General features: G+C 37.1%; 1 protein-coding gene across 5 annotated transcripts in view; it reads right to left on the bottom strand.

Annotated features, from left to right (window-relative positions):
* Positions 1 to 7,745: 7,745 nt before the first annotated feature.
* The window catches only part of TET1 (tet methylcytosine dioxygenase 1), a 153,208-nt gene continuing 145,595 nt past the window's right edge, over positions 7,746 to 15,358 (bottom strand). For 2 of the 5 annotated variants that reach the window (XM_074232405.1, XM_074232406.1), the window contains 2 exons: positions 14,165 to 14,504; positions 7,746 to 9,524 (listed from right to left, as the gene is read on the bottom strand). In XM_074232405.1, the coding sequence (XP_074088506.1) occupies positions 8,413 to 9,524; positions 14,165 to 14,504 (1,452 nt within the window). In that variant the 3' untranslated portion in view covers positions 7,746 to 8,412. Of the gene's footprint in view, positions 9,525 to 11,449; positions 11,818 to 14,164; positions 14,505 to 15,358 lie in introns of all 5 variants that reach the window. The other 3 variants (XM_074232407.1, XM_074232408.1, XR_012477698.1) reach the window with 2 other exon arrangements.

Below are 15,358 nucleotides of genomic sequence, written 5' to 3'. Positions count from 1 at the left end.
TTTGGGCACGTCTCTGAAAAAACTTATCACAGCAATACACATTGATCATTAGCAACAATAATAGATACCCACAATCTGAAGAAACGTGAAATGGTTTGCTTTTTTGACACTATAAAAACAAATCCCTTGCTTTTGTGAATTCATATTTCTCAAATTGTTTAATAGAACATAGGGATTGGTAAAGAATTATGAGATTCCTGGGCCACCATCACTACTCCAATTTGTACCTGGGTGAAAATATGTACAAAATATAGGCCAAACTGACTGACACTAGCTTGCACTGAGAATCTTTTCATTAAAGAACATAAAGTTTTGCCCTTCTTACAACACAGATAAATGGGTTTACAGATGCAGTGGGGAAAAGGAACCCCAAGAAACAGTAAGACAAAAGAACAATCGTATACTGAGATGATAGCATGCCTTAGATTTTGGCTACTGGGAAAGAGGAAACCATGGATGGTCATCTATCCTCAGTACATTTTTACTATTACAGTTTGTATAGAATGATTTTCACATTGACCTTATATGATAGGTTAATTGAAATGAAACTTGGTAAGCTAAATAATGAAAACAAACCACCTTGCCATTTTGGGGTCTAGTTGACACAGGGGATAGAGTTCTCTGCCTGGAGTGAGGAACTCAATCTTTGTGAGTTCAAATCCAACCCCAGACAAGTCTCTTAACCCTGTTTGCCTCATCTATAAAGTAAGGCAGAGAAGGAAATGGTAAATTACTCCAGTATCTTTGCCAAGAAAACTCCAAATGGAGTCACGGAAAATCAAATATAATTGGAAAAATTATTTAACAACCATTTTGCCATGTAAAGTAAAACTTTCTATGGAAGCACCATTTCAACTATCAGATTAATTCAAGAACTTTGGAAGCACCATTTCAAATAACATTAATTTGAGAAAAATTTTCTGAACGCTTTGAAAGCACCATATCAACTAAAGCATTAATGAAAGAAAAACATGGAACACTTTGGAAGCACCAATTCAACTTAAGTACGATTTAGAAATGTTAGGTACCTATATTTCTGGCCAATTTTCAACTAGGCTATACCTGTGAGTTATTTGTGTTACTAGCTGCTCTTTGCCCTGGGAAGTAGGGCAAATCATTTATCCTTGCTGGACCTACTTCATCATCTACAAAATGGAAACAATGAATGATTACTGCTCTACCTTCACTGAAAATAAAATTGAAGTCAGAAAAATACCTTTGAAAAAGGAACTTAATTTTAGTTTATTACTACAATTTTTCTTACCGGCTACTCTTAGCTCTTATCACTGAGGTAAAACTGGTCTATACAGCAGAAGGGAAGATAAATAACTTCCAAATGATGGGCTGATGATCTATGATCCTACAAATGGCAACCAGGATCTCAGAATCTGCTCCTGATGAACTCTGACTTTTGAATTCTTATAAGTGTTAGTAGCTTCTCAGCAGAATTTAAAAATCAACTTTGATTTACTTTCAACTTTAATAATATCTTCGGTCATTACCAAAGAATCCCTTGATATTTGACATGTGGAATATGGTAGAAAATGAAGGACAGAAAAATTACACATTTCCTCCTTTAAAATGATGTTCTGAATTTAACAATTATGTATTGAGTAATGCAGATTTTTAACTATCAAACTACTTTTCTCCACAAATACACTCTATGAGTGTAAAACTCTGAGGTACAAAAAAGAGGAAAGCTTTGTCAAACACTCTAGATATAATCAGTTCAACGGGTCCCACCCCCTTTTTAATAACCTACTTTGCTCCGCAATTGCTTATTAAAAAACATAAATTTAGGCTTTGGGTGGTTGGCAGTAGGTAGTAATGAGCACACAAAAGGTAGCCCAAAATCTCACCAGAGGATTTGGACTCCTGAAAAAACTGATCTTGCCTCTTTCCGAACAAGTGGTTCCACCAGAAGAATATATGTCCAAGTAAGAAACTGGTTTTTTTTTCCATACGAGATATGTGAGTGTTCAAGGAAAGAGTGAACAGGGAAGTAGAAGGGAGGTCAACTATGTTGGGTTCCCTGTCACTGAAGGATAAATTGATAAAGGGGAGGGGAAGGAGAGGAACAGAAATCAAAAGTAGGTCTTAGCTCATTAGTAAAGTCAGAGGATAGGACCTAGGGCTGGAATTTTTTTAAGCAGAGTTAGGATGATTGAAGACCAACTTGGAGGGCAGAGGAGAGGAAAAAACCAGTTAACTACTTTTAAACAGTTTAGAGTTAATTACCACCTGGCTTTCTTAATTGGGGAGAAACAGGGATTTATACATTTCATAATCATCATTCTCCCTCAGAGGTATAAGGTTGAATATATAAGTGAAAATAAAAAGAATGTCACCTCACATCTATAGCTCTTCCAACTCTAGATAAAATTCTCTTTATATTTATCTTCATATATAGATATATGTATTACATGGGGACAGGCATCTCGAGATAAAAATCACCAATGAAATAAAATGAACAGTAAAATAAAAGATGTCAAATATGAGGGACAGGCAGAAATAGAACCACAAAGTATTTACAAGGATAACAAGTGAAGGGGAGAGAGAACAGAAAAAAATTGAGGCAGAGTTTTGAAAACTAGTAGTCAATTAGGAAAAGAATAATTCAGAAAGCACAGGGTCAGCTCCATTTTTCCTACCCATTAGACACTGACTGTACTGTTTAAAAGGCGAGACAAACTGTTGGAAGAAAACAAGAGATAACCTGAAAGCACAAAATAAATGCTTCTTGTTTATGATTGAAACAATTGATGATAGTATTTTATTGAGTGGCCAGAGGAGGAATTAATTCCAAGTGTCACAGAGTTAGAAAAATAAAAGTTTGACTTAACAAGCACAGGTTTTTTGGGTGGCAAATACCACTAAGTTGTCCCAAGCTAAAACTACCTGCATCGAGTTTATCAGTGAAAAGCTAACAGAGAAAATTCACTTTTTATTAAAAAATCTGAAATTTGAAGGTCAAGAGAAGGGCACAGAGATTCATGATTTTCTAAACCACCAAAAGAGAATGGAACACTTACATTTGGGAAGAACAGTCTAGGGAGTGGTACTCAAACCAAAAAGCTGGGTAATTTATTTGGTCAGAGCACAATGCTAAGGAGATTCAACTTGTTGATGGACTAACAGGTTTTGCACGATAAAACACTTCACTCAAATACAGAATCTCAATCTAGTCAAGTACAAGGGCAATGCAACAAGATATTGAGAAAGCCAAGTTAAACCAGCTAGATATGCCCTCTAGGAAAAACTTGAAACTTACAGCTGATTTAGTGGGATTCGGTTTCTTTTCCATTGTGAATTGGAGTTACACCTTTTCATCACTTCACAAATGGTTTAATCTGAATCTGATCAGTAACCTGGGTTTATCCAACCAAGTACTAAACAAGTACAGGTGGAAGCCTCTCACAACTCCCTAAACACTTAGGCACATTTGGGCAATTTTAAATTGGAAGCTTGCTCAACGTAGTCCCTTGATAAATATTTGTTTACAGGAATGGAAGACATGACTTCCACATCTAGTAAGAAAAGATTCTTTCACAGGTAAATGTTTAAGGAGATGGTTTTATAGTGAAGGGAAGAAAAGGGAATCATTCTACCTTAAGAGCAGAGATGAAAGAAGAGACAAAAATCAAAATTTTCATACTTCCAGAATCATCAAAACAATAAGACGCCTATTAAATAGCTATGATATAATCAGGCTGTTTTAGTTATGCAGCAGTAAAATAGACCAAATCTTCAAGGTATTGAAATGACACATAAACAAGGTTACTTTTCTCTATATAGCCCTGGCAACTACAAAGTGGATTTCGAAAAGATCACATCTCCATCAATTCAGAGCCTGACTTTCTCCATTTAATGGATATCATGTCCTATCATCATCCAACTAAGCATTTCCACACAAGGTCAAAATCCATGGTAATGTGACATCCAGATCAAAAAATATTTCTATAGACAAAATAGAATTAAACAAGCTAGATACAGCATAAATGTATCAATTATGCCCTTCTACAATATCAACATTGGCATGTCATCTGCATGATACAGTGAAAAGAGAGGATTCTAGATTCAAGTCTCAGTTTTTGGACAAATCACTGAACATTTTGGACCTCAGTTTGCTCATCTGTAAAAAAAAGGGTTGGGACTAGATGACCACGACCGCAAAGATCCCTCCCAGTTCTAAATTTGTTACTTTATGACCATTATAGATTTTGTAAAATCAGGGCAATTTGTCTAAACATCCCTAAAATATTTTTAATTTCTTTCTTTGCACGTACAATTATGATGGTTTCTTCTTTTTTAATTAGTCAGGTTACACTATGAAATAAAACAGGAAGTTGACTGATCTGTACTGACAGATTCTTAGTAGATGGTGTACATGAGAAACACACCTGGTTTCCAACTTAGCCAGGGTGCAGGGTCTCCTGTTGTTTTTCCTAGTAGAATGCCTCTAGATTTGACTGTAGAAAAATAGACAGTACGTATATAGCCTTGCATAAAGAGATACTGGGAGATTATTTAGAAAAGGAGAAGCAAAATAATTACCTATAGAGAAATATTTATCTTTCATCTTTTAAAGGAAGGTTTGAAACTGCTTCACCTCATCAAGCATTAACTAAGTGGAATAGCTTACCAAATGTTCCTTCAATCACTACAACAATCCTTTGATGCTATAGGTCAACATCCTACTTGGTTAAGGAGCTGACCATGTTACAGAAGTGATAAAGGAGAAGAAAGGATTGAGACACCAACAGAGATGACATTGAAATTTTAATGTCTTGGCTTACTGGACCTCACTGGTGACAGAAGCGATAGAAGCTGTGTCAAACAGCTAGCTGTTGACTATGGTAGGCAGTTGTAATCTTTGATAAGAGATCAGGGATGAGGAGATGTGTAATTTACTTACTACAAAGTTCCCTGTCATTGAAGCATAAAAAGGTGATGAGATTAAACCCCAGGGACTATGTACTAAACATGAGGATAATGCATTACTATCCATAGGGCTTATAGCATATAAAAAATTCAGGTACTGATTATAAGAGCACATGAGAATGGAAACATCTGTACTTAATTAAATGATGGTAACAGAATAGGCTTCTGAATACCTTCTAATTGAAGTCAGATTTATTTCTAGGTTTTAAAAATATTAGTATTCTGAAATCCACAAATTTCAAGAAATATATATTTATGTGAACTACTATGAATTAAATGAACACAAGTTCTTAAATATCACTGGCAATGGAAAAGGGTGAAATGAGAAAAATTTTAAAGTCCAATAATGTGGACATCAGTTATGACAACATGCCAAAACAAAATGAAATGGATTTCAAATTTTCTGGGAAATAACTTGGTTCAAATTGGGTGTGTTCCAAAGGCTTCAAAACTCTGAATGCTGAGGAACCCACTCCTTTTGTCTTTGTCAAAAATTTCAGGGCACAGGTAACTTGGAGGAAAGGAAAATGTAAGAGTTGTGTGTCTTTATGTCTGTCAGGATTCAGGGACCCAGAGAATATGAGAAATTCGATATCCTCCTAAGGCAAACTGAAAATGTTGTGACCTCCATGTTCCTGCTAGGGTGGTTTGCTTAGAGGCAGATCTGTACTACAACATGCCCTCAAGCTGACAGAATGAAGATTCTCTTATGAATGGCTGGCAAGATTTGGGATTATTTTGCCTCAGGGAGATTAATCCTACATCCTGGACCAGAAGGCCATGAGTAAAAAATTTAGAGAAAATTCCAAGGCCAGTCTTTCAAATATTTTCTGAGCTTTGCTGATGTTTGTTGCTGTCCCCACACTCCCAATAGAGGAGACAGCACAGCAATTTTTCCTAATAAATTTATTTGACTAGGAAATAACTTGAGTCAAGTCTGCTAATAGAATAGGCTCAGAATTTAAAATGACTAAAGGCATTAGCACACCTGGATCAGAAAGGTAGTCTTTTGGGGATTGAAGGAGCTCTGCCTTGACCATTTTCATAACTTACAGACAGGGTTAACCATTGAGGAACTAGATAATCAATTTCTAAAGCGACTTGGCACAAGCTACCATTTCTAATCAGGAATAGGCCACTGAGCTAAACAAAGGAGAAGGGTGTATTCCTGATCATCCAATACTCCCAAATACCACAGACAGAGCAATTTACAATTCACCACTTATATAGTCATAACATACAAAACGCCAGGTTCACAAAAATATACATGTCTTAAACTGGAGATCTAAGGCACACCAAAGACTAAAACAATTCAATGTAATTTCTTACATATGTTCAAGAAGCAGAAAACTTCTGGTCTGAAAGAGGGGTACAGCATTTTTGTTTTTCAAATTCCCTTCATTCCTTTACTTGAAACAGTCAAAAACTGGAAACAATAACTTGCTCCACAGGGTAATTGCCATTCTTACTTAAGACACTAAGTTACAAAGAAAGAAGGAATAAAATGTCAATGAGGGGGGCGTATAGGAAAAAATGTTTTTTAATTTAAAAAGTTCAGGAATCTTCTGTACGCAAATTGTCAATATTAATTATAGATTCCTATGGCATTTCCAAGGAAAAAGCACCATTAAATTTAGATACTAGCAAATAACCTAGATGTTTCAGATTTTTCTTGTTATAGCACCTCTACAGTATAACATGGTCAAATACAGCATTAGTATAATTCTTCATAGACAAAAGGTTTAGTTTAGATAGTCTGGCTACAACTTCATTCAATAAATAAATGTAAAAATGAAAAGAAAAGGGAGATGGGATTCTATAATATTTAGCAAATGGAGTGTATTTTCTTACTTTTTAGACCCAAAGTAACCATAATATAGATTTGGTTGACAGTTTTCAAAAATTGGGAGCAAAATGAAAGTGAATTTTTCAACAAAATATAAATGCATATTTTTAAAATATTCACAGAAGTTCATGTTCATATGTTCGTGAAGGAAAAAAAAGTATTTGAACTAAATTAGCTATTTCCTGACTACTGACTATTTCTGTAGGACCTTATTTGAAGGAAAAAAAGTACTTGAACTAAATTAGCTATTTCCTGACTACTGACTATTTCTGTAGGACCTTATTTGATTCATTTTATATAGGCAATGAAAAAATGATATGTTTTGTTCTTTCATTTGAACCAATTTTTCTCCCCATATCGGTAAGATTTTTCTTAACAAGGCAAGTCTAGAGGTTATTTAGTTAGTTTCTCACCTTATACCTTCTGGAGTTTAAACCATATGAAGATTTGGTGGCTTTGAACCCCACAGATTCCAATGTTCCTACCTCACCTGTCTTTGTTCTTCACTGAGGATGAATGAGAGTTTGGTTAGATTACTAACTGCAAGACTCCTCAAAAAAAGAAAATCAGAGAGTTTACCTTTTAAAAGCTCCCAGTTGTTTTGACTCTCAATAATTCACACAAATGTGGGTAACATATTTCTTAACTTTGATTTTATAGTCAAAAATTTTCTGCTTTGCTTACTGATTTATATGTAGCTGATATTTTTTAATGAAAAAGGATCAAATAAAAAGGAAACACCACAAACCACATACATTATTAGTATACGTATTTCAGTTGTAGCAATATGGAACTCTACACAGCAAGAATAAAATGATTTCTTTTGTAGAATATGCACAAACAATAGACAATATGATAATTATACTATACTATTTCAAGTTAATTTTAAAAATAGAAAGTGCTTTTAAAATATATATGTATATATATATATATATATATATATATATATATATATATATATATATATATATTTACACTTTATAAACAGCCTCCAACCATCACTAAGGATAACAACTGGGTCATCCTGTAGGATACTAGAACTCTTTCCAGAGAGAAGGAATTTCATTGGTTATTTGTGAAGTTGTAAGTGAAGTTTCACTTTTAGAGCAATGATTGGAAGTTGTTGGAACAATGGCACCATGAAGTAATAGTTCAGCTTATCTTTCACTGTTTCAATGTGGTTAAGCACCAAGAGCTATGGAGAGCTAATACTGTAAAACTTGAATTTTACCTCTTAAAATAGGAAAGAATCTGTTAAAATCCTCTAAAAATGATTTTTCTTTCATAGTAAACAGACTCGATTTAAAGCACCAAAGTATAAATTCTTAAAGATCATAAACAGAATCTTTCTATTAAGGTTAATAACCTAACCAAAACTTTTCTTAAGCAATCTATTAAAAACTATAAAATTTCTTTATTTTTTTTGTTTAAAATGTGCTTGAGCACCACTCCACCAATGATCAAAATATAGTCACATTTAAGAAATCACTCTCCCCCCCCATTTTTTTTAACCTCAGCCTTAAAATGGTTGAGATGACCAAAGAAAACTACAACTTGACTTTTTTCAACAGCACCTTGAAATAACAGAACATTGCACTTGGACAAGATTCTGTGTTGAAAAGCCTTCAGACCCAATGATTATAGGGCCCCGCGACTTGAGTAAGGGCATAAGAAGATACTGTAATGACATTGTCATGAGTTACTGTTAATGCTTTCCGGGAAGGAATTTTATTAAATTCATTTTCCTCACAGAAAATCTCAGAACTCTCAGTTGGCTGTTTTGTTTTCTGGTTGGTGGCATTTTCAGTAGCTAACCTCTCAGCCTCTCTCTCTTTTTCTCGGGCTCTTTCTGCCATCTTTGCCTCCCATACAGCCCACCCATGCCTTGGTTCATTCAAGTTCTTGTGTTGATAGAAGACAAGTGAGATTCGTGTAGGATGGTTGCGATTTGGCTTTCTGATGGGTGTCGTGGCATGAAGCTCTCTCCGGGCACACTCAATTAGCACCGAACCATGGGAAGGGGCCACTGCCACACCACCAATATTATCATCTAAGAAGTTATGTTCACTGTCTGACCACATCTCTTCTGACTTCTCTTCACTGTCAGCCGATTCGGTCAGCTCATCACTTGGTACCTGCTCAGCAGCTGATGGGAAATGAGTAGCTAACTCAGGCTCTGGTTGACTAGGATTTGCCAGGGATGAAGCTAAAGCAGCAGTTTCGGTGGTTTTGCGCTCACTGTCTGATTTCACTAGGGTGGATTCACTGGGACCAGTTATCTGAGTAACAGGTGGCAGTAGGGATGGAGGTTGAAATTTGGCCATGTTGGAAATTAGATGCTCAACTGAGCCAGTAGGAAGGTCAGCTTGAATTTGGGAATCTGCCTTGGTAGAAGCCATACCAGAAAAGGATGGTGGCTCAGCATTCAGGAGAAGTCCAGAGCACTCCTTGGTTACTGCATTAGCACCACTGTATTTTGTAGAAACCACTGTCCAGGGTGGAATACTACCCTGATCTGAAAACCCGTAGGAAATTTCAGAGTCATTCTGAAATGAAGTTGTTGCCAAACCAGACATAGCGGTCAAGGAGGAATTCAGAGGTAAGTTTGTCCCTTTCAATGGGTGATGGATGGACTTGATCCAAGAATAGCTTGTAGTGTTGGCCACACTATGGAGGTTGAAACGTGGGTCTGGAACTTCACTCTTAATATCAGTTTGTAATGCTTCAGTTTTGTTTCCTATCCAAAAAAGAAATGACAAAGGGGGGGGGGGGAAGAAATCATAACAAAACATGAATACAAACTGCTTTTCTACAAAGTACCCAGTAAGTAATGAAATATAGCATTTAAATTATTTGAAATAATTTTTTAAATTATGTACTACAAAGCTTATGATTATTATAGTTAGACTTTGCAAGGATCTTAAAAAAAATCACCTTGGTTGAAAAAATCTGATAGCAATGCTTCATACTCATGGCCCAAGATCTCTGAATTATTTTCATTGTTACTTTGCTCTTTTTCTTCCTAAAAATAGAATCAGGGGTGGCTAGGTGGTGCAGTGGATAAAGTACCGGCCCTGGAGTCAGGAGTACCTGGGTTCAAATCCAGTCTCAGACACTTAATAATTACCTAGCTGTGTGGCCTTGGGCAAGCCACTTAACCCCATTTGCCTTGCAAAAACCTAAAAAAAAAAAAAAAAAATAGAATCCTATACTTAGTATCTATGTGACCCTGAAAAAGTCACTCAACTTTGATTTTGTACACATACAATTACACACATGCTTCTCTGTGTGTGAGCATGTGTGTGCGCATGCGCACGTGCGCACGCAAGCTTGCTTGTATGTATAAGGGAGATGGCTGATCCAGGAAGGCAAGAGTATAAAGAGTCTAGATGATAAGATAACAAAAGTTCTATCCAATCTATTAATATTTCCTAAAAAATACCAGTACAATTTACAGATGACAGCTAGATTGAGACGGAGGGAACCACAATGATTGCCTGTGGCCAAACAGGTAGGAAAGAGTGAGCACTTTGATTTCAGATACTTACAGTGATTTCACCATTTCTTTATCAAAACTGACAGCAGCTAATTTTCAGAAAACTCTTTGGACAAATCTCTTAAAAATACATTTCACATTTTGTTGCTACAGGGGACAAAACTGGACCTGCGATTTCTTTGATGTAGGATGAGGAAACTGTCACCATCAATGGAAATTAGTACTTTCATTGTCATTCCCATTCCTGGGAGGCAGCATAGTGACTTACTTGCCCAGGACCAATAACCAAGTATATGGTGGCACATGACCTGATGCTTCCTGCTTCCAAGGGCTGTTCACTGTCTACTATAACTTATTGAATATAATTGTCCATTATATAAAATTACATGGAATGGGACCAAGAGGTAGCATGGACTGAAGCTAGAACAGAGAATTTTTACTTCTAATAAGAAAACCTCCACTAACATATTTTTTAGGCAACTAATCATGACAGAGAGAAAAATCTGGGTTCTTTAGGGTTTTGCCTGTGGATCACAAACTCTGGGCAGTGCATGGAATGTTGTATTTGGAGTCATTAAGACTCGAGTTCTAATCTGCCCGTAGGCACTTAATAGCTGTGTGACTTCATGTGAGTTAAACTTTGTTTGCCTCAATTGTGAAATAGATAATACTAGCAAGCTGCTTCATAGCTTTGTTGTAAGGATCAAATGAAATAACAGATATAAAAGCACTCTAGAATGCTAAAGAATCATTTAAAACACCATATAAATGTGCTTAATATTATTGACACCTATTACATAAAGGTTTCAAGAGTCTTAAGGAAAGAAGACCAACTTAGCTACTACTGATACAATCTATTCCGTAGGACATAAAGCAACCAAGTAAAGGACATTTTAGGCCCCAGCAATCCATAAGGACTTGATCAAGGCATAGAGGAGCTGTGGTCTTAGAAAGTGATAGGAATTGCACTTCTATAGCATTTTAGAATTTGCCTACATTGTCTCATTTGATCCTAACAGCAACCTGGAAAGTGGATGCTATTTTTATTATCCTCATTTTACAGATGAGGAAACTGAGACAGAGAATAATCCATATGTATGAATTCATGGATTTGTGAAGTAGCAACATATAGACTCAGAATCTCATAAAATTGTTCTGATATTTACCATATAAAGGAAGATAACGAAGCTATGATCAGTTCAGAGCAGCTCTTAATGGTACAAATCAGGTTCCTGGAGCTCTTTCCTCATCAAGCCATTAAAAGACTTTTTTCCAGTTTTTCTTTATATTTAAGCCCATGCTAGGTGGCACTGTGAGGCAGCTGGTGACACAGGGATAGAACGTTGGACCCGAAGTCAGGAAAACCTGAGTGCAAATCCAGCCTTAGATACTTCCTAGCTGTGTGACCTTGGGCAGGTCCAGAATCGTTACCAAGAAAACCCCACGGCCAGCTATTGGTGTGCGATGGTCCATAGGGCCACGAAGAATCAGAAACACCTGAACAACAGGTGGCACGGTAGAGAGGTGGTTAGGCCTGGAATTAGGAAGAGCCAAGTTCAAATCTGTCCTTAGACACTTACTAAAGGTGAAAAAAAAAACCTCTGCCTGCCTCAGTTTCCTCAACTGTAAACCAGAACTAACAATAGAATCTTCTTCCAGGTCTGTTGTAAGGATCAACTGAGATGATATTTATAAAGAATTTGGCACAATGCTTATTTCCTTTTTTTCTTCCAACCCTGCTGACCCAAAGACAAAGCAATGAAGCAAATGATAGAAGGTAAACTGCAAGATGGGTTTTTCTCGATATAGAAAAGATCAAACCCCTTCCCTCTAAACAGAATTGACAAAAAAGTTTACATACATATACACATATATATATGTATATATAAAAAAATATAAAATGTGTGTGTGTGTGTGTGTGTGTGTGTATGCATGCGTGTGTGTAGTAAAGGGAAAAAGCCTTTCATTGGTGAGGACCAACAAAATACTAAGTAAATAATTTTTTTTTAAAACTAAAAGGAAAAAAAAATCCAAAACCCAACCTGTTGACATTTCTTCTACTAAGTGATTATGGCAGATCAAATGATTGGCCCAGATCTACAAGCTGAAGAAAAGCAGAAAGTGGAGCTCAGCTACAATGTCAAATTTATCTTCTCTCTATTTGGAGAAGAGTCTTAACATGGAAATGAAAAGAAAATATGAAGGGCCAGACCTCAGAGATAAGAGACACTTCTAGAGTTCCAGGAGGAAGCCAAAGCAAAGATGCTGAAATTTTTGCAGAGGGAAGCATCACCTCCTACACTTTTGCCTCACTGCCAGCTTGGAGATCGGATCTGCCTGTTCACAAATTTTCAGTATTTTCTGATGCTCCTTTGATCTCCTTTGTCAGAGTGGTGGTATGTGATTATAATCATGGACACCTATTATCTTATCTCCTCCACCTATCCTTGAGTTCTGTCAGGTAGAAGGTAGGAACTGGTTTTGATTCATCTTAATCTGGCCTCATAATTTGAACAATTAAGTAATAAACAAATGCTCAATGCAATGAGAAAAGAGAATTACTATTAATCTGAAATATAACCCAAAGAAAGAAATTAAAGTCCTGGTGAAAAAAAAAGATGAAATGAAGGATTGGAAAAAACAAAGCATATCTATCCAGACCACCACCTGTCAAGTGAAAAACTTGGAATGGGAATTAACATTGATAAAGGTCAGACATAGACTCCTACTTGGATACCCTCAAATACAAAGGGAAAACTGCTCTGCTGTCCTCCCATTTTGATGGTCATGGCCAAAGCCCATTGCTGGCCAGGAGACTCCAAACAAGTCTAGTGTGATTTACCTGCTCATCTGTAACTTGGGGAGAATCCCCCTTGCATTCAGCTAAGTCAGTTGTGATCATAAGATGGTCAAGAGTGGTACTGAGAAGAGAGAAACATTGGGCTGCTATCATAATATACTACTTCCTCCTCAGCTCCAGTGGATTTAGGAGATGTCCTGGTGAGGTAGTGAATATAACTCGTGTTTGAGGAAGGAAGGAACTGAGATTGAATCCTTCCTTAGACACTAGCTTAGCAGTGTGGCCCTGGCCCAGTTACTTCACTTTTCTGAGACTTGGTTTCTTCATTCATGAAACGGAAATAATAATAGCTCCCCAACAAGCTGGTTGTACTGCTAAAATGAGAGTGTGTGCAAAATGCTTTGTAAACCTTAAGCATTATATACATGCTAACAAGTATTCTTCTACAATTCTAACATTTACATAAATATTCTATTATTTATATATTATAGAAATAACACATAATTCTGTAGCAATTAATAACAATAACTCCTCACAACCACCCTATTGGGTAGGCAGTTCCAGTATAGTTGCCCTTGTGTTTCAGCTAAAGAAACTGAGGCGCAGGAAGGTACCCCAACGCTAAACAGGTCATAGGCCTCTCCTTAAGAAAACTGAGATCTGGAGGCAGCTAGGTGGTGGAGTGGATAGAGTACCGGCCCTGGAGTCAGGAGTACCTGGGTTCAAATCCAACCCCAGACACTTAATAATTACCTAGCTGTGTGGCCTTGGGCAAGCCACTTAAGCCCAATGCCTCGAAAAACCGCAAAAATAAATAAATGAATAAATAAATAAATAAAAGCTGAGATCGGTTTGATTATTTTCTCAACCCGTCAAAGGAAGATAGCATATTTTGAAGGAAGGAGGGGGAAGAAAATCATGTACAGAAGACTACCCAATTTGTAAACCATGGCTTGAGTTCAAGGAGTGTGCTGTGTGTAGAGCACAGGACTGCTGCTGGGGGAGAGACAGCCTTAGATGAGTTATTGCCTCTATCCTTGTGGGGCTCGGAGAATGATCAAGTCAGTTCTGTGTTACTCACCTAAAAGTTGGGGTGCCTTGGTGGGCATTTCAGGAGGTCCATTTTTGACCTTTACTGGAGGTGGATGTTTCTTTGGCACCTGCCCAGCTTTTTCTGCTGGCATCCTCCTGATGTCTGCCTTCTTTTTCTTAGAGGCTCTCACTGGCTCTGCTAACATCCTCACTTCTCTGGGGAAGGCGGTAAGCACCTGGATAGCCCCAGTTTTGATCTTGGCCTCTAAACCCTCTTTAGTACCAAATTCATCTGTTTGGGAAATTTTATAAAGGGGCAGGACATGGAGCTGCTCATCTTTGGGAACCACACCCACCGAGCGGTTATCTTCCTTTGTCAATGTACAAACCTGTAGAGAGAATCCAGAGAGAGGCATCAAGGTTCAGAACTCCCGAGGCACCTATGTATCAAATTGGAGGATCCCCATTCTTCAGGTCCTCAAACCTTAAGGCAACTTGGGTTACTTGAGATCCTTTCAGCATACTTTACTGTTTCCCAACAGTGGTTTCTATTGTAGTGCTATACTGTTCAACGTGCATTTATAGAGCATCGGATATTTTAGAACTTTGTTACCAACTCAAAACACTTAGAACCTAATACAGAAAAGCAACACAGAAACAGGCAACAGGCAATGTGGATTCTGTTTGGAATACAAAGGAAAATTAAAAAAGAAAAACAAATCAACCTTAACCAGTGTTTCTCTTGCAGAGCTCACAGTCTAATGGGAGCAGGAGAACCTTAGGCAAATAACTCTGTCTGAACACCATGCCTATAGAACAAACTGGAGATAATCTCAAAAGGAGTCAGTAGTATTAAAGGAATCGGGGAAATGCTTCTTGGGCAGATTAAAGAACCTGAGATTTTTGCTATGACATTTCTTTCAATATTCATGAAGACAGAAGGGGAAAAAAGGGTTCTTTCTTAGAGTAGGACACAGAGCTACATAAAAGAGAATGTATTTCATTTAACCCAAGTAGTCCTCTCAGGCATGACTCTAGCCAACATGAATGGCAAGAGACAGGGCTGAAAATGCCAAGTAATCTTTTGATGACCATGTTTGGCTCTAAAGCTGAGGAATTCTGTTGGTTACTCTGCAATATCTGAAGCTGAGTGGAAGACAGAGAGATGTGTATGGTCTTATTGTTCCAACAGAGCCTATACAACCTCAGCTTTCCTTTCTTTAATATTCAGGCCAAACTAACA

The sequence above is a fragment of the Macrotis lagotis genome, chromosome 4 (genome assembly GCF_037893015.1).
Source record: "Macrotis lagotis isolate mMagLag1 chromosome 4, bilby.v1.9.chrom.fasta, whole genome shotgun sequence".
Classification (NCBI taxonomy): domain Eukaryota; kingdom Metazoa; phylum Chordata; class Mammalia; order Peramelemorphia; family Peramelidae; genus Macrotis; species Macrotis lagotis.
Note: the sequence above shows the minus strand (reverse complement) of the source record. Positions and strands in the feature narration are given on the sequence as shown.